At 42.0% G+C, this 24,210-nt stretch overlaps 2 protein-coding genes and 1 pseudogene across 3 annotated transcripts in view; 1 reads left to right on the top strand and 2 right to left on the bottom strand.

The window, feature by feature from the left end:
- Window positions 1-92: 92 nt before the first annotated feature.
- On the bottom strand, window positions 93-1,085 carry LOC102488007 (high mobility group protein B3 pseudogene; annotated as a pseudogene).
- Window positions 1,086-4,970: 3,885 nt separating this feature from the next.
- On the bottom strand, window positions 4,971-21,695 carry ADPRM (ADP-ribose/CDP-alcohol diphosphatase, manganese dependent). 2 transcript variants are annotated; one of them, XM_014590871.2, is made up of 5 exons: window positions 21,591-21,695; window positions 10,418-11,035; window positions 9,434-9,550; window positions 8,857-8,892; window positions 4,971-5,370 (listed from the first exon to the last, which is right to left on the bottom strand). In XM_014590871.2, exons 2-5 carry the CDS (start codon window positions 11,016-11,018, stop codon window positions 5,060-5,062), a joined length of 1,065 nt encoding a protein of 354 aa, XP_014446357.1. In that variant the 5' UTR covers window positions 11,019-11,035; window positions 21,591-21,695; the 3' UTR covers window positions 4,971-5,059. The 2 variants fall into 2 exon arrangements, with proteins under 2 accessions (XP_014446357.1, XP_006156484.1); XM_006156422.3 differs by lacking the exon at window positions 8,857-8,892 and having other exon boundaries at window positions 21,591-21,694.
- SCO1 (synthesis of cytochrome C oxidase 1) overlaps window positions 21,695-24,210 on the top strand; it is a 16,497-nt gene continuing 13,981 nt past the window's right edge. The window contains exons 1-2 of the mRNA XM_006156421.3: window positions 21,695-22,025; window positions 23,069-23,159. Of these exons, the coding sequence (XP_006156483.1) occupies window positions 21,750-22,025; window positions 23,069-23,159 (367 nt within the window). The 5' untranslated portion in view covers window positions 21,695-21,749. The remainder of the gene's footprint in view (window positions 22,026-23,068; window positions 23,160-24,210) is intronic.

The following is a 24,210-nucleotide window of genomic DNA, read 5'->3' as shown; positions in this document are numbered from 1 at the left end:
AATAACACCCCCTTACAAATAAAAAAAAAAAAAAAAAAGTGAGAAACATCCCTAAATGTCGTGTCACACCAACAGCAAAGTGCACAGAGTGAGAACAGGAGAGTGCCTTTTCATTTTAATAATGTTTGGAAATATGTACAACTTGGATACAGTTTCAGAGTGCTCCAGACACCCATGGCCACTTCATGTAAACCACTGACAATTTCCAGGGCACTTTGAGAGACAACATGATTGTAATCAAATTCTGCAATTAAACCTAATGAGGGCAAAAGACATGCCTCCAAGAGAGGCGTGATTATAGTGCTCCCCTGCGCTAAGGTAATCACAAGGAGACATTTCAACAGTTTGTTTTTTAATTCATCCTCCTACTCATCTTCATCTTCCTCTTCCAGCTTTTTCTGGCCAACTTTGGCAGGACCCTTTGCACCATCAAACTTGCCTTTAGACTTAGAGTTGGCAACATCCTTCTCAGACTTCTCCTTCAGCTTTGTGACCTTGGTGATGTAAGGCTGCTTCTCACTGTCACTTAAGTTGTTCCACATCTCACCCAGCTTCTTTGCCACATCTCCAAGAGATGCCAGGGATGGTGGATTTGATCTTGGGGCAAAATTCTGAACAGAATGGGAAGAATCTACATAGTGTCCTTTTGGGGACATTAGGGTCCTTTTTCTTCTTGCCTCCCTTAACCAGTCCGTAATCCTTCATTTCCCTATCATAGCTTACTTTACCTTTGCCATTTCATCAAATTTTGACTTCTCTTTCCTAAACATTGTCTTTCACCTCTTAGAGCACTTCTTAGAAAATTCTGCAAAATTGCCAGGGATCTCCAGGTTTTTCTTCTTATGTTCTTCTCTGCAGGTCTGCACAAAGAAGGCATAAACAGGTATCTTGCCCTTTAGTTTCTTAGGGTCACCTTTAGCCATCCTGACTGTATTGTTCACTAGTCTGGGCAGCGCAGAGCACATCTGTTTCTTTATTTGTATAGCCTTTCTAAACTCTTGCAAGTAAGTATTCTGTAAGTATTTGTTAAAGGAGGAATGCACTTTTTGTTTGCTTTTTGTTGTTGTTTTATGTTTTTGGCTTTTTTGAAGAGGTTTTTGCTATAGAGCACGTGCACTCACCAGAGAGAGACAGAAAGCAAGAAATCACCCCCCAGGGGGGATGGCCATGCCTCAATCCCTTCTCCTCCATTCTCCTCTCGGGATCTAGGGCATGCACACACATGCGTCCGGCGTGAGTTTAAGCCACCAGTCTGGGACTCGAGCCATGGTCAACTACATGGGAGTCTAATGACATAGACATTATGCTAACTGCTGGTCCCTGTTTGTTTACACAGTGGCCACTGAATTCTCAAAGGCTGACCCTGTAGCACAGGGGTTCCCAACCCCTGGATTACTGGTTTGTGTCCTGTTAGGAACCAGGTTGAACAGCAGGAGACAGAGTGACAACCCAGCAAACAAAGTTTCATTTGTATTTACAGCTGCTCCAAATCACTTACATTACCAGCTGAGTTCTGCATCCTGTCAGATCAGCATCAGTATTAGATTCTCATAGGAGGGTGAACCCTACTGTGAACCGTGCACACAAGGGATCTAGGTTGTGTGATCTCATAAACTATCCCCACCTCCATACCCCCCCATCCATGGAAAAACTATCTTCCATGAAACTAATCTCTGGTGCCAAAAAGGTTAGGGAACACTGTTGTAGTGCAGTGGTTACGAATGCTGAATCCCACACAGCCTACTGCTGTGGCCTGGTGGCTTGAAAAACATGCCCGGTGCATGTGTGTGTGTGTGTGTGTTTGTGTGTGTGTCCCAAATCCCCACAGGATGGAGAAATAGAGAAGGGATTGCATTGTGACACGGCCCATTAGGGGGAGTTTTCTTCTTGCTCTCTCTCAATTTGACAAATGCACATGCCCTCTGCCAATTAAAAGGAAGAAGAAATTCTCTATCAGGATTTGTATGAAGGAAAAGCAGAGGGAAATCTAGCTACTATTAAAACAGTTAAAGTGAAATTTATTTTAAAGGTCAATAAAATACATGTAAAGGATTTGAGTTTTCCAGTGTACATTTAGCTTATATATTTATGGATTGTTTATACCCCCTTCATCTATTAAGTCCACAAAAAGAAAGAGACTCATTTATAAACTCTAAATAGGTCTTAACCCTCCTCCAAGTCATATTTGATTCTGTGCTTAAAAGACAGTAATGTTTGGGACCAGCCTGTGGTCTAGTGGTTAAGGCAACTGGATCCCACATGACTGACTGCATGGTTTGAGTTCAGGGCCTGGTAACTTGAAAAATACACCTGACGTATATGTGCCCAAAATCCTAAAAGGAGAAATAAAGAAAGGTTATGGTGTGACCAAGCCCCATGGAGGTTGCTTTTTCCCCGTTTCTCTGGCAAGCACACATACCTTCTTCTGGCAAATTAAAAAAAAACAAAAAAGTAGAAAAGAATGTTCAAGATATGCTTTTATCATATTTGCCTCTCCCACATCAGATTATGAATTCTGTAAATATCCTGTCACTTTTGCATAGTACTGGGTCCTTGGAAAAGTCATGATGCATTTTTGCATAAAAATAGTTCTGGCGGAATATCGGTTTTTGAAGGGTATTAGTGAAATTGCCTGAAACATTATTTTTAGTTAAGTTTTTCCGTTACCAGAATCTGTCTTCTCCAATCTTACAATCCTTCTGTCTACTGTTGCTCTTCTGCATCAGCCTCCCATTGAATACAGCTACACACCCCTATCTAATCATGTGTAACCACCTGCTCAGAAACTTCTGAGGGGTCCTCACTATCTGACAAGCTAAATTCTAACTCTGGCTCATCATCCGCAGCTCTTCATGGCACAGCCCCAGCCTACACATTCCCCCTTTGTTCTTGCCTTGGCACCTCTTGGCGAATCATCACAGCTTTATGTACCACTCTCAAATTCAGCATATCCTTTAACACCTTTGCTTATTTGATTCTGTTTGCTTGAAATGCTCTTCCCCACTTAGCCCAACCACTTTTCTCCCTTTTTCAAGTCATCCCTAATCTCTTCAAAGTCAAGTTCTTCCCCATGGTCCCAGTCCTCTCTATTACAGCGATCTCCCACAGTCCTATCTATGGATGTCCGTCTCTCTTGCTCGGTTAAGGTCTGTGCATACAGAAGCACATGACAGTCAGCTCTGTGCTTGGCCAAATAATGGCCAATGAGCCCTCAAGGATCCTCGTCCCTGGAATATATGTTACTTGATACGGCAAAAAGGAATTTGCAGATGTGATTAAGGACCTTGAGATGGGGAAGATTATCTGGATTACCCAGGATTATGGAGGTGGGCCCTCAATGTAGTCATAAGTGTCCTTGTAAGAGGGAGGCAGAGTGATTTGATTACAGACTACAGATGGTGATATGACAACAAGGAGAAGTTCGATGATGCTTTGCTGCTGGCTTTGAAGAAGGAGGAAGGGGCCATGACACAAGGAACATAAGGAGGGCAGTTCTAGAGACTCAAAAAGACAAAGAGAAGAATTCCTCCAAGAGCCTCCTGAGGGAAGCTGGCCCTACTGACACCTTGGTGCAATGCAGTGAAAATGATTCCAGACTTGTGACTCCTAAACTTTAAGAGAGCAAGTACAGAGTGCTGTGAGCCACCAAGTTTGAGGTTAACTATTAACACAGCCCTAGACAACTAATCACCTCCATATCCCTATGGTGTCTAGGTCCTCTGCAGGCACACTGATGATGAATACGGCTGTGTTTCAGGCCCTGAACCAAACTTTCTCTGCACTTTAACAGTTTCTATTGGCTGGTCAGAGTTCTTGAAAATAAGACAATCAAGTTGAACAGACCCCTTTGTCTACAAAGGGAGTGTAGGGTAAATTTACTCTACCTATTCCAGCCTCACAGCTCTAGCAGGTGGCCCACAGACTAAGCTAGTAGGCACACAGCTGTGCTTGTGCCCTGTGCCTACCTGGGTTAGACCCAGAGCACCACCTGACTTCTCTGGAGGCCCTTCTTGTAGAGATAGGAGTGTCACACATAAACCTGTGAAATAACCATTGTCAGTTTTTACTTAAAAGACAGGAATGCAAGACTATCTAAGTCCAAGTATGATGGTACTCTAAGCAAAAACTGTCCAAAGTTCATTTACACAGGAGGGTAAACACCCTAAATTTACCTGAGCTCCCTATTTTTTTTAAGACATGGTCTCACTGTCACAACCCTCCAGTCCCAGCCTCCTGGTTGGGACTATACATGCACATGCACACACACACACACACACACACACACACACACCCTGGCTCTTTTTCAGACAGGGTCTTACTATATTGGCCAGGCCAGTCTTGAATTCAAGATCCTCCTGCCTCAGATTCTAGAGTTGGTGGGATTACTAGTACACACCACTATGCCCAGCCACTAGGTTAAACAGAGAATCTAAACCAAGCTTCCCATGTTCCAACCTGCAGAGCACAATATTTTAGCAATGGTTTTTGCCAAAGAGTATGAACAATTGCTGCGGAGTGACAGAGAAAGAGAGGAAAAGTGAGAAATCCCCTGCTAGGGGGATGGCCATGACACAATCCTTCCTTTTCCATTCACATCCTGGGATCTGGGGCACATACTCACACGTGCTCAGCATGATATTCAAGCCAACTGGTCTGGGACTTGAATTGCAGTTGGCCATGTGGAAGTCAGCACCTTAACCACTAAATCACCTGTTGGCTCCACTACTATGAATTCTAAGTTGGTTAACACATGAGTATGTTTCCTTATAAAAAATAAAACAATTCTAGGATGGCTAAACTAAGTCCCTTATGGGGGCTACGTAACCCAACCTTAATCTCCCCTGGTTTATTTTGTTTCTAACTTCAGCACTGGATATATCATCCCAAAGTAACATTTTCAAATATTTCATCAACACGCAACAAAATCATAAATATAGTGTTATGCAAGCAGAATGTTCAACAATGAAGACTGAGGATTTTCATTTTTATTTTTATTTTGGGGGGATAAGCACAAAGCTAAGTCATTCTCTTTCTACAAAAATAAACAAAACATATCAGACTAAAAGTGGGAAGTATTTTGCTTCTTGTAATTCATAATCCTGTCTGGAACTCTGCCTCTCCCTTCCAACATCATTTTGTCTTGATAGACATGAACTGTGCCAAAAGCTTGGCTGTTTGGAGCTGTTTCAATAACTCCCTCTAGGTTAACATGGTGTACCCCAAAAGGATCCTCTGAGTAGCCACCATCATGAGTGTGACCAGCAAAGAAACACACCACACACTCGTGAGACCAAATGACTGCGAGGGCATCTCTATAGTTCCAGGCCAGGCACACGCTGTCAGAGGACTCTGGGTAAATGGGAAGATGGCCTGTTGGTTAAAAGAAAGAAGAGTTAACAAATATCTCTTCTTAAGATAAATGGCTAAAGGCTAGTACACAGAGAAACAAAGTGTATTGCTACCTCATTATCAAAATGGACTGAGACCAGAGAGAATCATATACATGACAAGCTAGGCTATCTACAGCCACGTCTCTGGAGCATAGAAAGAAAGGTGAGACAGTTCACAGGTGAGGAGGTGGGACAGGTTACTGCAGAGGCAGAATGGAGATCTCGGAGGCCTACACAGCGTCTCAAACTGCACAAATACCAGGGAACATTGAGGACATCTTATGCAGGGCAGTTGCAAAGCCAGCCAGAAACCAGACAGATGCTGCACTAGAATCCAGTTCACTGATTTCTTGAAATACGAATGCTACAGGGATCAGCAGGTGGCGTGGTGGTTAAGGTGCTGGACACTCCCACATGGCCAACCACAGTTCGAGTCCTACACCTGGTGGCTTGCTTTCTCACTTTCCTCTCTCTCTCTGGTCAAATTAAAATGAAGGAATGAATGAATAAATAAATAAATAAATCTTTTAAAAAATATGAATGCTACATAAACAGAAAGACATGATGCTAACTCAAAAAACATCTTAAGGACAGGTCATAGATTAGGTGTCATTTATATAAACACGCAGTGCCTCAGAACTGATTCACGGGACTTTAAATATGCCCAAAAAGATCATGGCAGCCATTCTCTCTTTATAGATGAGAAAACTGGTTAAAGCAGGGAGGATTTGTACTGGTTCCTAACGGAGGTATGTGAGAGTAGAGCCAGGAGAATGCCACATTCTTTGCGCCCACACATCTATGAGCCCATTCATAGTTATCACTCTCAAGTACAAGTACCATAGCACACTGGTCTTTGCTTCTTCCCATCAGATTACTTTCCTTTTTTGTTACTATTCATTTTTATTCTGATATTTAAACTTAAATATGTTTTTACTTAATATCTATTTATAATACAAGTAAAATAGGTGGGAGAGACCCTCTAAAGCAGAAAAGGAATACAAGTGCTCATGCTCACTTGCATGCTTGCCTATTACACACGCGTGCGTGCGCACGCACACACACACACACACACACACATACACACACACACATAATCAACTTTAAGCTTTGATAGGTATGGGCTGAGTCCAAAAGCATTATGACTTTCCAGGATCCAAAAGCCAATGACTCATCCATCAAGTCTCTGCAGCATGTGGTCCAATTGGTCACTGCTTTCTCCTTGAAGCACCTGGCTTCCAGGACACCACTTGTTTTCCTATTGGTGTCTTCCTAGTTTCCTCCAATCTCTATGGCCTCCAACTTTCATCTCCTTTGCTGGTTTCTCCTCATTTCCTTCATGTCTCATCAGGAGTGTCTAATTCCTTGCCCTTCTCTACCTGCACCTAAGACCTTGGCAATCTCTTTATAATTTATGTAACTTTAAATGACATCTATATCCTTCAAACTTCCACATTTATATATCTAGCCCAAACCTATAATCTAAATTTCAGATTCATATGTCTGAACGGCCTATTCAACATTCCCACTAACAGGCATTCAAAACTCAGTATTTCTAAACCCCAATCCCTGCCCTCTCCACCTAAGTCCCTCATCCTACAATGCTCCCATCTCAGCCAATGGCAATTCTATACTTCCAGCTGCATGGTTGAAACTTAAAAAGTAGGTAAAATGACCTGAGAGTAATCAAAATGAAAATTAAAAAGTAAACAAAAATAAGATTTCAATTAAACTTTAACATATAAACTTCACTGAAGAAAATGTGAGTCATTTGGTTGTTGAAGGTTTGCTGATCCAGGTTCTAACTTACAGCAAATGACAGAAGAAATGTGAAGAGACTGCTTACATAAATAGATGCACTGTTGTCAGTAAAAACAAAAGAACAGAATACAGGATGGAGTGGGGAAGGGGACTGGGATGTAACACTAGATTCTAATCTCAGTTCTGCCAGTAGCTATTATGATTTTAGCTATGCAATTGAATCCCTTTGGACTTTGGTCACTTTATCTTCAATATTGAAGGGTTCAGCTATATGATTCCTAAGTCCCTTTCAGCTTTACTGCTCTAAAGTATCAGTCAGCCTGGCAGTGGAAAACTAATAAGCAGACATTGGCGAAGAAATCAAGAAGTACTTTGGTTTCTAGGCTGGCCACATAACATAGTGTTTACGTACTACGTATTAGGGAGCCAGACCCCACATGGCTGACCACAGTTCCAATCTCAGCCCTGGCGACTTGAAAAGCACACTAGGCATGTGTGTGCATGTGTATGTGTGCTATAATCCTATAGGAAGGAGAAATGGTGGAGAAGGGGCTGCAACATGGCCATGCCCATTGGGGTCTATCTCATGTGTGTGGAGGGATTTCTTTCTCTCTCTGGAGAGTGCATGGATCCTCTGACAATAAAAAATAACTAAAAGAAGACATACCTTAATTTCTGAGACCACTTACTGTAGGGCCAAGCAGTGTACTTTATTCTAATAACCCCTAAGAGTACTTCATCTTTTCTAAGCCTTGACAGATAATTGATATTTCAACAGTAGCAGAGATATGGTTGTTCCATCTACATGTTTCCATCAGTGGAAGGTTAATAGTGAAAACTACATTTATAGACTGAACTATAATTTTATATTACCAACCACCTAAATAGCCTATCAGTTTCAAGGGGTTTTCATAATCATAATTTCATTTGATGCAATATTGAGAAAACTGCAGTTTGTGGGTTCAGTGTTTGTCCTAGGTGCCACAGCTCATACAAACAAGAGCCAGAATGGTACCCCATCCTTCTGTGTCTGAGTCCAGTCTATTTACCTATTATGCCACATTGATTCCAAACAAGGGCTGAAAAGTCAACTCCCAAACCAAGACCACCAGTCACACTGCAAATTCAAATTCCATTCTTCATGTGTATGTTTGTATATGTATGTATGTGCACACATGTGAGTGTGTTTTATGTACCTCCAGATTCCTATAATCTCTGATGCCAGTGTATTTCTCAAAGATGAGTCTAGGCCCAACCTGATGGTATGGTTGGGAATGAACTGAACCACAGTGCTAGAATCCACATGGTAAATCACTGGTTCAGATCCCTGCCTGAAAATACCCTGGGAAAGTGCACTCATACCTAAGAGAAGCTGGTCAGCTGGGGAAGGGGCACTATAGCATGGCAAGACCCTGTCAAGGGTGCCCCACTGTCTTTCTTCTCTCCTCATGAGTGCATGCTCTTTATCATGAATAAAATAAGAACTAAACTTTAGAAAAATGATTTTGGACCAGCTAGTGGCATGGTGGTTAAGTAGTTGGATCCCATATGGCCAACCACATGGTTCAAGTCCCAGATTAACAGCTTAAAAAACACACCCCTGTGTGTATGTATGTTTTTTCCCCAAAATCCCAAAAGGAGAAATGGAAAAGGGATTGTGACATGACCATCTCTCATAAGGGCTTCGAAGAGGGTGATTTCTTACTTTTTCTTTCTCTCTTCCAGTGAGCATGCATGCCTTCTAGCAAATGAAAGGAAAAAAAAAGTTTAAGAAAAAGAAAGAAAGAAAAAAATACATATATAATTTCCTGTGACCATGTGGTAGATACAGTTAGAGAATTGAAAGGCCCTGCTACCAGCTGAGTCTGTAACACTCTGCCCACGACATCAGCAGTGCTTCACCCAGGCAGGGGTGGCCTTGTCTGATGGCCACTTCACAGAAGGGCTCCTAAGGCTGATATTTCATGGGGCTCAAACCAAATTTCTCATTTAAAAGTACTACACAGATTGATCCCACTTGGGAAAATTCTACTTGAAACCTTAAAAAGCCAGCTCACAAGTTCTATGATATGACAGGATGTTTTTGTTATTTTAAAGTTTTTTTCCTGACACAGCCTGAAATGTTAATCTTACATTCAAGTTGGTTTTCCATAAAAAAATTTAAGCTAAGAACCCACTGTATAAAAAGAAGATATCAAAACATAAATATCAGTAACATGCTTTAAAAACTCACTCTTCCTAGTTTCTAAAAGGCTTGTGTAATAGATCATTTAAATACTTACTCACGATCACCACCTTTTCCTGGTTTTTGTCAGAGAACGTAAGAACTTCATTCAACCAGTTCAGCTGTTCTTGGCTGAATCCTCCATTAAATTGGACAAACTGAGGCTCAGAAAGTCCTGAAATGAATTTGTAAGTCAGGCCCATCAACTGTTATTTCTCCCTCACCTGGATATTCAAATATAGCTAATACTGAATTTCTTTTCTGGTTCGTTTCTTTAAAAATGTGTTAGCAGATTAGCAGCAATCAACTTATAATAAGAAATCACAAGACTTTGGAGTAATATATAAATCAATCACATGGCATCTTACTCCTAGTCTTGACTCTCCTTCACTGACTTTCCATTACATTGAAAAGAAATAGAAACTCCTCACTAAGTTCACTGGGCCACTCCATATTCTAGCCTTTTTTTGCTCCCCCAAACTATCTTGTACCCATTGGCCCTTTTCTGTGTTCTTCAACAACGGAAAAGTCTTCTCATCCCACTTAGCACCTTAGTATTTTTCCCTGTCTGCCAACCTTCTACCCCTGTTCATCCCAAGGATGGCTCCGTCCTTCCATATAGGTATTAGTTTAAATGTTTTACCCCTCAGAGAAGCTTTTAATGGTCACTACTGAATACAGTACCTTCAGTCCTTTTCTAGATCAGTCTATAACCTCAATTTCTTTGTTGCATTTATCAACTGGCAGAAATTTTGTTTCATTTATTATTTGTCTTTCCCACCTATTTCTTTTGTTAGCTCTCCTCCACATTTAAAAAAAAAAAAGTTATACTGTCAGTACTGCTTATAGCTCTGGCTAGAAAGACCTAGAATATATGAATCTTGAAACAACTATAACCAATCCGTGTGATATCAGGCTTGTGAGAAAACCTGACCCTGAACAACAGGACAATATACTTTTACCTTAATCGTCCATCTTCCTAAAGGCAGTTGAAGAATTTAAAGACAATGTATTAGACTCTCAGCTCAAAAGAATAATTCACCTTGAGGACTATTCAATTCCGTATTTGGATTGTGCTCCTTCAATATCTTCATACACTGCTGGAATTTTGGAGAAGACTGATCCATGCCCAAGACACTCAAGTCATAAGCATCGAGCAAAATAAACCGGAACTTAGGGAATGGTACAAAATGATAAGCATAATAATTCTCAGAAGGCACGGTCTCGGGATGATGCAGGATATGGTCTTCTAGAAACTTTGTGTTAAGTTGAGAGTTCGTTAAATAGTCTCTACTGAAGTTATAGAATTCATGATTTCCCCATGTATGATGAACTGGGACTTTAAGCATTTTGAACACGTTCATAACAAGTTCTAGGGCCTGTTCGGATTTTTTATACTGTGCGTTATACCCATCGATGATGTCTCCGAGCTGAAGGACACAACAAGGGGTGCTACTTTCCGCATTCCAGTCTTCGATGGCACCCTGCAAGTGAAGAAGACTATGTCGGTAGTATCTCCTCCGGTTTCCTTGGAAATTATAGCCGTCTTCTAAATCAGCATACTGAATATCTGCTATAACTCCAAAGGAGAAGAGACGTTCTGAATTCTCTCTTAGGGTTCCAGGATTGGGCTTATCATCCATAACCTCCAACCCGGTTTCTAAACAAAGATTAAAAAGACAATTAGGTTTTAAACACCTTCATTTAATTTTTAAAAATAATTATTTTAATTTGCTATGAGGCACATATGCTCACAGCAGAAACAGAGGGAGGAAAGTGAGAAAACATTCCCCAGGGAGGATGGTCATACTACAATCCCTTCTCCATTCTCCTCTCCTCTCCTTTTTGCCATGCATGCACACACACTTAGTGTGTCCCTCAAGCCACCAGGTCTAGGATTCGAGATGCCATGTGGGATCCAGCCATCCCAACCACCATGCCACCAGGTGGCCCATACACACCTTAATTTTCTGACTGGACAGAAGAAAATGGTAAAATAATTATTAAACTTAACAGTTAATTCTCTCGGAAGCTTGATATAGAGAAGATGCATGGGATTTAGAGACCAACAGTTTAGGTCTAAATCACCAAGCCTCTCACATGTGCCAGTTTTCTCTTCTGTTCAGAGTAACCATTTACAATAGGGTACTAGCCTACTTATGAGCAGGTATTCTAATTCTAGTTAAGTCAAATTCAAGTCTGGAGTAATTTTTAATTTTTAAGAAACATACACTTGGGGGAGGGGAGCAGCAGGTGGTATGGTGGTTAAGGTGCCAGACTGCCATATGGTTAACTGAGGTTTGAGTCCTGGACCTGATGGCTTGAAAAATCAGGCTGGGCACCTGTGTACGTATGTCCAAAATCCCAGAAGAAGGGATTGTGGGGTGGCTATCCATCCTATGGGGTGATTTCTCATTTACCCTCTCATTGTCTCTCACTGTCTCTCTCTGTCTTTCTTTGGTGAGCATACATACCCTATAATGAAAAAAGAAACATATACTCAAGCCAGCTGGTGGCATGGCGGTTAAGGCACTGGGTCCCACAGGGTCAACTCCATGGTTCGAGTCCCAGACCCTATGGCTTGAAAAATATGCTGGGTGGAGGGGAAGAGTGTAGGAAAGGAAATCTGGGGAGAAAATGGAGAGGTAAGACACTTGTGGGACACAGATAAGGTTTATTATCTGTGGATGAGGATGTGTATAATAGTCTCAACAGTGATGGACTGAGGTGTAAATCATGCTGGGCAAAGTCTCTTCACAATCTAAATGATGTATAGTGATTTAATGAATGAGTAATAACTAAATTTTTTTTTAAATAAAAAAATGTTTAAAATATGCTGGGCACATATGTATGTATGCCCAAAATCCTGAGAAGAAAATGAAGAAGGGATTGTGGCATGATCATCTCGCCTGGTAGGTGATTTCTCAGTTTCTCTCTTTCTCTGTCTCTATCTGGCAAGCACACCCAACCTATCATAAAAATCTTGAAAGAAAAAAATACACTCATTATACACGCACATGCACACACATACTACATACCCCCTTTCACAAATACCAGATTAATTCTATGAAAACTTCTGGATTGGTTTGGAAGATTGTGTACTATGCTCATTCTTTGTACTTTATACATTGGAATCCCATTGTGGTTATTTCCTGTCAGGCTGTTGTGCCCCAGTCACAAAGTTCCCAAAAGACCAGCAGGAAGTCGTTCCGATGTAAGCACATGAGGGTCGATTTTATTCAGGCTCGAGCCAGGACTCCCAATTTCACCGGCACAGCAGGTCAGAGTTGAGAGCCCCATGTTAGTCAGGCTGGGTTTTTATTTGTTTGTTGTGGGGAAGGTCAAGGGGTGCTGAGGAATGAACTCAGCAGCTACATGTTGGTTGTAGATTACAGGGACTGTGGCTGTTTCTGATTATCTCCTGTTTTTCTCAGCAGAAAAGTTACTTTCGGTTTCTGGTATCTCCTTTGTTTCTCTCCTTGGTCAGTCCCCGGTGGGGTGATGGTCTCATGACTTTTTCCTACTGACAAGCTTGCCTACTTGAAATGGCGCCAATTCTCAGCAAGGTAATGGAGTTGCCCCGAAAGAAATGGAGTCACTCTGGCCCTTCAAGGCTGTCTTTTCTCTTTGTTAGTGGGTCAGTCACTTGCAATAAAGGTTCTCACATATTATATCTGAAGAAACCAGGGGAAGCAGTAATGATATGAAAGGAGAGAAATTATTTTTAACTGATAAAAGTTTAAAATGGTACTGATATGACTAGTGTCATTTTTGTGAGCAGAAGTTCCTAGTTCTTTAACAGTTGGATTCTAATTTGAACCAGGTTTTAAAAAATGCTTAATATTAAGTACTGATATAACTACTGTCATTTTTGTGAGGAGAAGTTCCTAGTTCTTTAACAGTTGGATTCTAATTTGAACCAGGTTTTAAAAAATGCTTAATATTAAGCCCTTCTACCCTATCACCCAAACCAAAAACATGAAATCTTTTCTTACACATGCTCTGCCCTGCCTCAGTGACCAAAAAAGAACAAGCGATTTAAACTTGAAAAAAGTATTATTTACTAGATTCTTTAAAATCTAAACTTATAATCTCTTTTTAAGAATTATTTTATTCAACTTTATTTATTTGTATATTTAAGTTTGACCAGAGAGAGACAGAGAAAGAGAGAGAGAGAAAGTGAGAGAAAGCAAGCTGCCAAGTCCAGGACTTGAACCATGGCCAACCATGTGTGAGTCTAGTGCCCTTAACTACCACACCACCTGGCAGCCCCAAAACATAATCTCTTAAAGAAGACAATAATTAAAACAAAAATCAAAGACTGAGATCCTTAATTATCAACTGGTTTTGTTATGACTATAAACAATAAGCTGTGGAGTCTGACTTTATTAAAACTTAGTTGTTTCTAAAAATTCATTTGACTTTCTAAAGTTACATCCGGGGTCCTGGTCTCCAGTCGTTTGCCCAATATACCTACAGAGTTCCTATTTAATTCTCTGCAGACACATGAATTTCCAATTGGAAGCATACTGCCACCACAAGTGGAGTAAGGTCAGACTTCAGTTTAACTTATTTGAGAATTGGGAACGTCTTTTCATTCTAAAACTGTTGCTGCTAATGACCTGCTCCTTATCTAATCCACCCATTTATCAGCTTTGGCTATTTTCCTTCCTTCCTTAATCTGTCTGGGTATAACTGGTAAAACAGCACCAGAGAGTCACCCAGTGGCATGGTGGTTAAGACTGCTAAATTCCACACGGTCGAACGAGGCCCAGACTCGGAGACTTGGAAAGCATGCCAGGAGCATGTGCATACATGCCCAAAATCACAAAAGGGGAAATGGAGGAGAAGAGATTGGGGCATGACCATCCCCTATGGAGGGATGCTTTCTCACTTTCTTTTTCTCTCTATGTCTCTCTCTTTGGCGAGCAAAGATGCCCTCTACCAGATTTTTTTTATAATGTACCAGAAAAAGAGTTGAGTATTTTCATTTTTTCCCCTCATTTCTTCCTACACTCTCCAGCTAAAATCCCGCTAGATATCAAGTCAATAAATACATATGCAGATGGTATAAACAAGAGATTTGAAAGGTAGAGAACTCAGATACAATTACATGCAATATAAAACTCATTTACATCAGCCAGAAAATCTCCAGTATTAGTATGTTTCAAGTATTTGTGATTCCAAGTACAGATTAATAAGAGAATCAAAACAGAAGGTAATTTAGCAAGTATAACAGATAAGCATTATTACAAAAGCTTAAGAGAAAACTATTTCTGGGAATGCTCTTATCCTCTGCCAAACAAGCTTGTTTGATTATGTTTAAACTCAGAGCATTTGTGGTGACACAGTGTACTGTGGATCTCCTAGAAGGAATTTAGTCTCAATTAATTTGATGTGCTTTCCAACAGGCAACTGTTATTTTTGACCACCCAGTATTCATTCCTGTTCTTTGGGTAATAACATCCCAATTTCCCCTTAGGCAGCCACCCCATTTCCCACCCTCTTCCATAGGCCAGGCCCAGATCACCTGTGTGCTACTCTCCTCTAAGGTGGAGGAAGAAATCAACATGGTTTGACCTTCACGCTCTGGTATGGGGAGCAGCAGATGACCTGGGCCTGGCATACAGAAGTCCAATTTCCCTCAGGTCAATTAGGGGCAGGCAAGTAACTCAAGCTGGGTCAATAATCATCAGCCAGGGGACATGTGCTAAAACTACTAGCCAAATGCTGCCACTACTTCTGCTAAGCTGATCACTAAGACTCCACTTTCTGGGGAAGTTAACTGAAAATAAACCCAAGAAAGAAACAAATCTAAATGATGGAAAGAAACAGATTCCTGGGAATAGTAGTTGAATAGCCAAGTCCACTTGTCCCTGTGAACTGCCCTTGGTCATTTAGTCCTACAGCCCAAAATTCCCCTTTGGGCTTAAAGTCAAACCAAATTCATTTTCTACCATTTGATACCAAAAATCTTGCCCGAAATACCTACTACTGGAACACACCCCAGATTAGGGAGATTCAAGGTTATACTATGACTGGCAACCTTTTAAGAAAAAATTATTCTATGTGAAAAGGGCACACACTTGAAAACAGCAATGTGTTCTGAGGCAGAAGAGAAATCCAAGGCACCAGTAGTTGCTTAATGACTATGTCACTGGACTCCCATGTAGTCGACCGTTGTTCAAGTCCCGGACCCAGTGGCTTAAACTCATGCCAGGCACGTGTGTGCACGTGCCCAAGATCTCGAGAAGAGAGTGGAGGAGAAGGGACTGCAGCATGGCCATGCCCCCTGGGGGGTGATTTTTCACTTTCTGTCTCTCTGTCTCTCTCTGTCTTTTTGGTGAGTGCACAGGCCCTATAGCAAAAGTCTCTCCAAAAAATTTAAAAAAAAAATTAAATTAAAAAAAGAAGAGAAAAAAAAGAGAAAAGGAGAGAGATCTGAGATGCTGACCACATAAACTTTGCAAAATAAGGTCAAGGATAGGGGAGCAACACATAACTTCATTAAATAAAAGTTAGTTTGAGAAATAGAAACTTCAAATATCCACACTGTGGTCTGGTAAGAGAAAGAAAAGACATAAGAGCTGGGAACAAGGCCCAGCCTGTTCCTGTTACACGAGGAAAAGGTAATCAGAATCAAAAGTGAGAAAAGCAGGACATAAAGAACCACTTGAGCAGGGAACAGATTCTTCCAAACTTTTGTTTTATGGTTCAGGAAGACACCAGTGAGCTCAGGAAGATTGGTCCTGGTGAACAAAGAGATTGACAACTCAAAGCCACCTCCAATAGGAAAACTTAGAATAAACATTCTAACTAATATGAAACTTCTTTAAAATATTCCCCCTCCACCAAATACACACCAAAAAAGAGGTGAGAAGACGTTAACTGTCAAGGCTGGTAATGGGTACATACGGTTTGTTCTCTCCAGTTCTACGCAGTTGTAAAAATATTGAGCTAGCCAGTGGAGTAGTGGTTGGGTGGCTAGATCCCACACGGCCGATTGTGTGGTTTGAGTCTCAGATCCAGAGGCTTGAAAAACATGCCAGGCAAAGTGTGCATGTGTGCCCCAAATCCTGAGAGGAGTATGGACTGTAGAGTGGTCATTGCCCCTGGGGGGAAGGTCCGTCCGTCCTTCCTTCCTTCCTTCCTTCCTTCCTTCCTTCCTTCCTTCCTTCCTGTCTCTCTCTGGTGAGCACATGTGCCTTCTAGCAAATAAAAAAGAAAATCTATAATATAAGGATTTCTTTTAGAGGCTTCTAAAGTTTAGAGAAAACAGAATCTGGAAGAATTAGAAAACCTAAGGAAATATCTTGGTTTTTGAATAGAAATGAAAATGGCAATGTTTTAGTGAACTTTGTTCTTAAAGTTTCACCTCTATCCTTTTCATGTGCTAAATTATCTGAGTTTTAGTTAAAGAGGTACTGGGTTGTTAGAAAAGTCATGACAGAACTGTAGTTTTTTCCAGAGCAAAATAACCTTCATCAGGTTGCTGCAAGATGCAACAGAGTTATAATGAGAGGTACTTACTGGGTTGTTAGAAAAGTCATGACTTAGAACTGTAGTTTTTTCCAGAGCAAAATAACCTTCATCAGGTTGCTGCAAGATGCAACAGAGTTATAATGCACTACAAACTACTCTGTAAATATCTGTTAAATCATAGAGCATTATGTGCATGTTAATAGGATAATTTTAAAATTATGTATCTGAAAATTTATCTGTCTAGAGAGCCTTAAGATAACTGAAACTACATCAACTATCCTACCCCCCATTTTTTGGCTACAGGGTGCATATATTCACCAGAGAAAGTGGAGACAGACAGAAAGAAGGACAATGAGAAATTACCCTCAATGGAGGGGGCAGGTAGGGGGAATGGCCATTCTATGTAATCCCTTCTCCTCCAATCTCCTCTCAGGATTCTAGACATGCATCCTTTGTGTCCCTCAAGCTGCCAGGTCTAGACTTTACCCCATAGTTGACCATGTGAGATTCAGCGCCTTATCCACCATGCTATCTGTTGGCCATATTGACTTTTTAACAGAACAGAATAAAGCAGAACATTTTACAGGATTTTCTCTCAAAATTCTACAGAAAGTTGTGATACAGCATAAGCAGTTAGCATTTTGTGAAAACCACCGTAGGCATCAGTGACTTTTAAGACCAGGAAGAAAGACCCATGGATGTTAATTGCTGAAAACTTGTTATAAGGTGATACTAGCAAATCTCCCTAAAACTGGCAGAAGGTGGAAGTCCCTTGTAGCAAGACCTCGAGCATTTATGACATAATTGTAAAAGGCAATAACCTTACACCAGAAAGCATGTTTCCTTAACACTTTTGTCAAAGCAAAAATAAAACGGGGAGATGGGTAGGGTGGTGCAGACATTAGTAAGGAAAGACTTCAAGAGAAATTATAACAGAAGCCAAAGCAAGAAGTGCCTGAGTAAGGGGCAGATGAGCAAGGTGCATGCAGGGACTAGGAAAGGGAAGCGGGGAGAAGGCAGATGGGGTTTTAAAATCTAACTGTGTTGAATGTTGCAATACAGGGAAAAACAAAGGCAGGAAATGCTTGCAGTTAGGCCCAGAGACCTGAGGTGAAGCAAGTGTGTTATAGTGCCGGGAAACTCACAAAAAGTTAGGGCCTTGTTGTCCTATACAATGCAGCCTAAAGCTTTATCAAGCACAAAATATGATCTGCTTCATCACTCCTGATAGAACAAATATCAAATATTATCCATGCCATCTTTCTCAAAACAAGGTATCTAAATTGAAAATAAAACAAAACTAAAACCTCATCTGCTGGTAGTGGTTTAATAATAGTAATAAAAGTGATAGATTCATATTAGACAATGATTTAGGCATGCATTTTATGTATTTATTTACTTACTTACTGCCAGAGGGCACACATACGAGTGAGCGAGAGACAGAGAGAGAGACAGAGAGAGAAAGAAAGAGAGAGAGAGAGAGAAAAAGAACACACCCCTCCCATGGGGCGATGTCATGTCGCAATCCCTTCTCCATCTCCCTCCTTTCAGGATTTCATGCACTCAGTGTGTTTTTCAAGCTGCTGGGTCCAGGACTTGAATCGCATTGTCAACAGTGTAAGATGAAGTTGCTGTAACCACCATGCCGCTGGCTAGCCCTACATACCTTTTTTAACACTAAAGTTTCACATGGGCAGAAGTGTTATTAGCAATTCATTTGCTTTGCAGACATAAAACACCTACTTCAAGAAAGGAACTGTTTTAGATGCCAATATTTTTTCTAATATTATAAACATAATATATACAAAGTTTTAAAAAATATTCTATAAAAGGGAACCAGCAGTTAGCGTAATGGCTATGTCATTGGATTCCCACGTAGTCGACCGCGGTTCACGTCCCGGACCTGGTGGCTTAAAACTCACGCCAGGCGCATGTGCGTGCGTGCCCAAGATCCCGAGGAGAATGGAGGAGAAGGGATTGCGGCGTGACCATCCCCCCTGGGGGGTGATTTCTCACTTTCTGTCTCTATGTCTCTGTCTGTCTGGCGAGCACACGCACCCTATAGCGAAAATCTCTCAAAAAAAAAAATTTTGTAAAATAAATTATGAGTAAAGCTATGAAAATAATGACTTTGGCAAATACAATTTATCAGTTGAAAACACTGATTTCAATTTTAATTTGTACTGTGTATGTTGGATCATTTAACTTACAATTGAGCTATTAAAGAGATGAACAACATGGCTGTCTGTCTGGCGAGCGCACGCACCCTATAGCGAAAATCTCTCCAAACAACATGGGCCAGAAGATGGCATGGTGATTACGTTGCTGGACTCCCATACAACCAACCACAGTTCAAGTTCTGGTGGCTCAAAAATCACACCGGGTGTAAAAAAAAAAAGAAAAAAGAAAAAAGAAACTCATACCAGGTGTGTATGCAGGTGTACCTAAGATTCTAGGAGGAGAGGAGAATGAAGGAGAAGGAATTGCAGCTTGGCCATCCCCCCTGCGCTTGATTTCTCACTTTCTCTCTCATCGTCTCTGACTCTCTCTGGTAAGCTACACGGCCTATGGCAAAAACCTTAAATAAAACAAGATGAATAATAAGTTTATGCTCATTGCCCGAGTAAGCAAGATACATTTCTCTTGGTCAATTATAGGAAAAACTTTTTACTAAGCAAACAAAATACACAGGAATAAAAGAGTAAAAATCTTTCACATAGGAAGCTTCAAGATAGAAAAATTAGTTTAACAGTGATGTGATGTACTGAGTAAATATACAGAAATTTTTCTAGCTTTGCACAAAAATTGCCAACTACAAGGAGATATCATTTAACCCGAGTTAGAATGGCTAGGGTCAAAAAAATGAAAGAACTGGGAACTAGCAGTTAGTGTAATGGCTATGTCGCTGGACTCCCACGTAGTCCACTGCGGTTCGCGTCTCGGACCCAGTGGCTTAGAACTCGCACTGGGCACATGTGCGTGTGCGCCCAAGATCCCGAGAGGAGAATGGAGAAGAAGGGATTGCGGCGTGACCATCCCCCCCTAGGGGTGATTTCTCGCTTTCTGTCTCTATGTCTCTCTCTCTGTCTGTCTGGCGAGCACATGCGCCCATAGCGAAAAAACCTCTCTTAAAAAAAATTAAAGAACAATTATTGTTGGTTAAGCTGTGGTGAAAAGGGAACTCTCTTACACTATTGGAGGGAATTTAAATTAGTGCAACCTCTGTGGAAAACAATATGGAGATTTCTCAAAAACTTACAAATAGAACTCCCATAAGACCCAGCAATCCCTTTTTGGTATCTACTCAAAGGATAAGAAAATGTTCAATCAAAAAGACATCTGTACATCTACATGTATTGCAACCTTATTTATAATTGCTAAAACATGAAATCAACCTAAGTGCCCAAAAACTGATGACTTGGTTGAAAAACTGTGGTACATATATACTATGGAATATTACCGAACTGTAAGAAACAAGATCCTATCATTCGACTCAAAAATAGATGAATATAGGAGATTTAATGTTGAGAGAAGTGAGTCCGATTTTGAAAGACGTACACTGTATATCCCCACTCCATTTGTACTAAACATCTGCACTTTATAGAAGTAACAGAGAGATCTAAAGATGTGATGGTGGAGAGGATGGGTGTGGATACTAGTGACAGAAAGGGGGAAAAGTGGTTGGTAAAGAGTGTGCAAAAAAAAAAAGAAATTTTTAAAAATTCCAGCTACACTTCAGAATCTAGAAACAGGATTTGAGACCAGCACACTTGGTAAGATAGGGCAGCTCACATTAAAAAACAAAACACACACACACACACACACACACACACACACACATAAACTCCAACAACCATTGAGCACAGGGTACTTCTGCTCTGTGGAAATTAAAAAAAAAAAAAGCCACATTAGGTGTGGGATGCAGTGAAGGGAAAGGGCCTGAGGGCGGTTTGTTCTGTAGTTTGCCGTCCACTATGGAGGTGGGAGGTCAAAGACACACAGGGAACGAAGCAGAGTTACATTTTTCCAAGAAAAGAACAGTAAACCCAGCAAGGCTCCCAGCCTCATTAACATGTGTCAGTACCCAAGAAACATAAGCAGTCCCAGATGAGGAGCCCATGAACAACTTTAAATCCCGGAACTGAAGGCTGCAGGGCAGTCGGCCAGAGCACTTTGAAGAAACGGGGGCCCCAGGAGACTAAGCCCAGGGCTGGGCTAGGACCAGGATGTACCTGACGCAGTGCTGTGCTTTGACATGCGGGTGCACTAACACGTAGTTAGAGTAACTGGATGTACTGAGCATTTCAGTCCTACTATAACTCGCCTTCGCTAGGGTGTTATTAACACTTTTATTTTAAAAGGCAAAGATTCTTCCAAGAGCAATGGGTCTGCTGCTACTGTTCCACTGGGCCGGCCTCCAGATGGGCAGGACCAGGGTGACACGGGACGCCAGGCAACGCCGGGATAAGGAGCTACCCAGTCCAGCCCCGCCAGTTCCCGGACAGGGTTTTGTTATCTCTCTTCCGAGATGGGGGTGTCCCCGGAGCGAAGAGCCGGCGGCGGCCGCCGGAGCCCGGGAGCCGACTGGGGCGCGCCCAAGGATCCAGGCGGAGTGAGCACGGCCGGGCGGCACAGCCGGGACCCTCAAGGCCGGCAACCCCCTCCCCAGCCCCGGCGCGCAGGCTCCGCCCCGTCCGGGCCAGACCCGCCTCCAGCCGCAAGGAACCACCTACCGCGCGCCAGCTCCTCGGCGGAGGCCTCCCGACTACCCGCTAGCGACCGCGCCGAGATCGAGCGCCGCAGAAAGAGCGGCCCCTTCCGACTTCCGGAGGAAGCGGAAGCTGCCCCGGAAGTCGCGGGGCGGGGCGAAGGAGGCGCGGTCTCCTAAGCTCATGGCGGCGCTGTTACTCTTATCCGGCCGAATTATGCGGCCTCCGGGAGGCCGGTTTTGGCGTCCCTCGTCTCGCGGTCGCGGGCTTTGGGGCCTGGCGGAGGGCACCGCGAGCGTCTTGCCCAGGTCGTTCTGCGTGCGGCAGGAGGAGGGGCGGCGGACCTTGGGGCTCGCTGGCAGGTGCCTGGGAAGCCGATCCTTCAGCACAAGCATGCCGCCACCCCCGGGGTCCGAGCCGAAGGGCCACGGAGACCCCACGCGCCCCTCGAAGCCCGGGGTGAGTGCACGCCTGGAGCCGCTCCAGGGCTCCGCGCGCTGTCGGTCAGCGGTGGCCTTCCCTTCCTGCTTGGTCCTGACCCAAGGACCGCACTGTCTGGTCTGAAATGCCTTCACCTTGGCGGGCGTACCTGGGTCATGGACTCTCATCACGGTTTCCCCTGGTTTGCAGGTGCTCATCGCCGTCAACAGAGCACTTGAACCTCAGGCTTGGATTTTAAGTTAGCTTTTGCTCAAAACAAACAAACAAACAAACTCAGTGTCATGTTTCCTAAGGATCTAAACATTTCCGTGAGCAGGAGCCTTAGCACTTTTGTCATTTCTGTCATTTGAACCCCCTCAGTTGTTCCGTTTATCCGTGGAGATTGAAACAAAAAATAGGTCTTAGTGTTGTGTAGGTAGGCCTCTTAAATTTCTCGCAGGTTCTAGCTCTGACCCAGAAAGAACTTAGAGCCACTACCGTCTAGTGATAGGCAGGGGAAGTGGGTTTTTGGAACTGGGGGAAGATGAATGAGTTAGACCTAAAGTGACCCACAATTTAGCTCATTAGAGACTTGAAAAAAATTAGGAAGAACTGGATGCAGTTGTAAGAAACCCCACTTTTAGACTTCTCATCTATTTTGGCTTTTTAACTTTTGGAAGCCAGAGTCCAGTCAACCTCTTGAATTTTGTTTGGTTAGTTTATGTTCTCAATATAAGCACAAGCAGATTGTTAATTGTTTTTGAATTTGGGGCCAGGATCACACATAGAAACAGGATCACACGTAGAAATGGTCCTGGTACATAAGCTGCTTTGGGTTGTTTTTCCCATGAATAGAAACTGACTTAGGGAATTTTCTCTTCCTGGAATTAAGTGTCTTTGTAATTGTCTATACTGGGGTACCAGCAAACATTTTCTCATCCCAGAATAGTGTGAAACATTTTGGGCATTTAACAAGATTGTGGCTTGCGTGTATGTATATTAAGAATGACTGTAATAAATACGAAATAGTTCAATGTTTGCACCTTACTGGAATTTTTATCTTTTAAATCTTGTCCCAGTAGCCCGTTTCCTGGAAGTCTTTAGCATTCACATTTGCTATCGGAGGAGCTTTACTGGCTGGAATGAAGTACTTCAAGAAAGAAAAGACAGAGAGTAAGTACATAGCATTTGGTAGTCTTTGAATAACATTCACAGCTATGCCCCAGGATCTTCTTTGCTCTTTTTAAACCTGTTACTTTGAAATAATTTTAAATTTACAGAAGAGCCATGAAGATGGCATGGAGAGTTCCTGTCCCTTCCATTCAACTTCCCACGATGTTAACATCTTAAGCATATTTCCCAACTAGAAAATGTAAATTAGCGTAAAACTTAACTAAACCAGAAGAGTTTATTTGGATTTCACTTGTTTTTCCATCAGTAACTTTGATCTATTTCGGGATCCAATCTAGGGTACCACTAACATTAAAAGACACTGTGGACAGACTTGAATTTGGGCAGTATGAATGAAGTCTGGAGGTTACAAAGATGAATGAGATGCAGTCAGCCCTTAAGGTGCACAGGTCAGGGAAACAGACACAGAAGTAAAGGATTTGACTAGAAGAGGGTCTGCCAGGCCAGAGGGAGGCTTAGAGGTTCTGTCAGGCCAGAGGAAGGAGTAGAATGCTCCAAGAGCCAAGGTAAGGCCCAGCCTTGGAATCTGAGAAGGCTTCCTGGGGTCAGGCATCGGGGAACAATGCAGACCACTGGGTGTCAGCAGAGGGACAGGCCAGAGGCTGGCTGTGGGTGAGGGCGACAGAGAGAGCCTGGCTGGAGAAGGCCAGGAACTGATCTGCTGGGTTAGCATCTTGAAACATTAGGAATTTATGTTTTAAAAAATGTATATTTTAATGACTGTCCCAGAACTTTCAAGATTTGGTTTGGAAGTTTCTCTTAAATCTATTTCAGTTCTTTAGAATCTCTTTTGATGTAATTATACAGAGGGTAATTTTTTAAATCTGGGAGTGAGTATTCTTAGGTTTTAATATATAACTTAACAATGTAAGCTCCCTACTGATAGAAACAGAAACATAACAAGCAGTGTTTTTATTTTATATTAAGATTTTCATATTCTCATAAGCAATAAGTTCTTTAGTTTCACAAAGAAACAAAGCTGACAAGCTAGGAAGTAGTGGCAGAGACATTCCTAGAATACGTAAGCTTCTTT

Source organism: Tupaia chinensis, unplaced genomic scaffold (genome assembly GCF_000334495.1).
Source record: "Tupaia chinensis unplaced genomic scaffold, TupChi_1.0 Scaffold000493_1, whole genome shotgun sequence".
Lineage (NCBI taxonomy): Eukaryota > Metazoa > Chordata > Mammalia > Scandentia > Tupaiidae > Tupaia > Tupaia belangeri.
Note: the sequence above shows the minus strand (reverse complement) of the source record. Positions and strands in the feature narration are given on the sequence as shown.

What these genes read in the sequence shown, in the direction of transcription:
- ADPRM (XM_014590871.2), bottom strand. Translation starts at nt 11,018, where the DNA reads ATGGATGATAAGCCCAATCCTGGAACCCTAAGAGAGAATTCAGAACGT. An exon ending in GGAAAAGGTGGTGATCGTGA is followed by an intron (nt 8,893 to 9,433) that starts GTAAGTATTTAA and finishes TTCATTTGCTAG; the next exon opens with AAGGCATGCATGCTCACTGG. An exon ending in CTGGAAGAGAGAAAGAAAAA is followed by an intron (nt 5,371 to 8,856) that starts GTAAGAAATCAC and finishes TTTAACCAACAG; the next exon opens with GCCATCTTCCCATTTACCCA.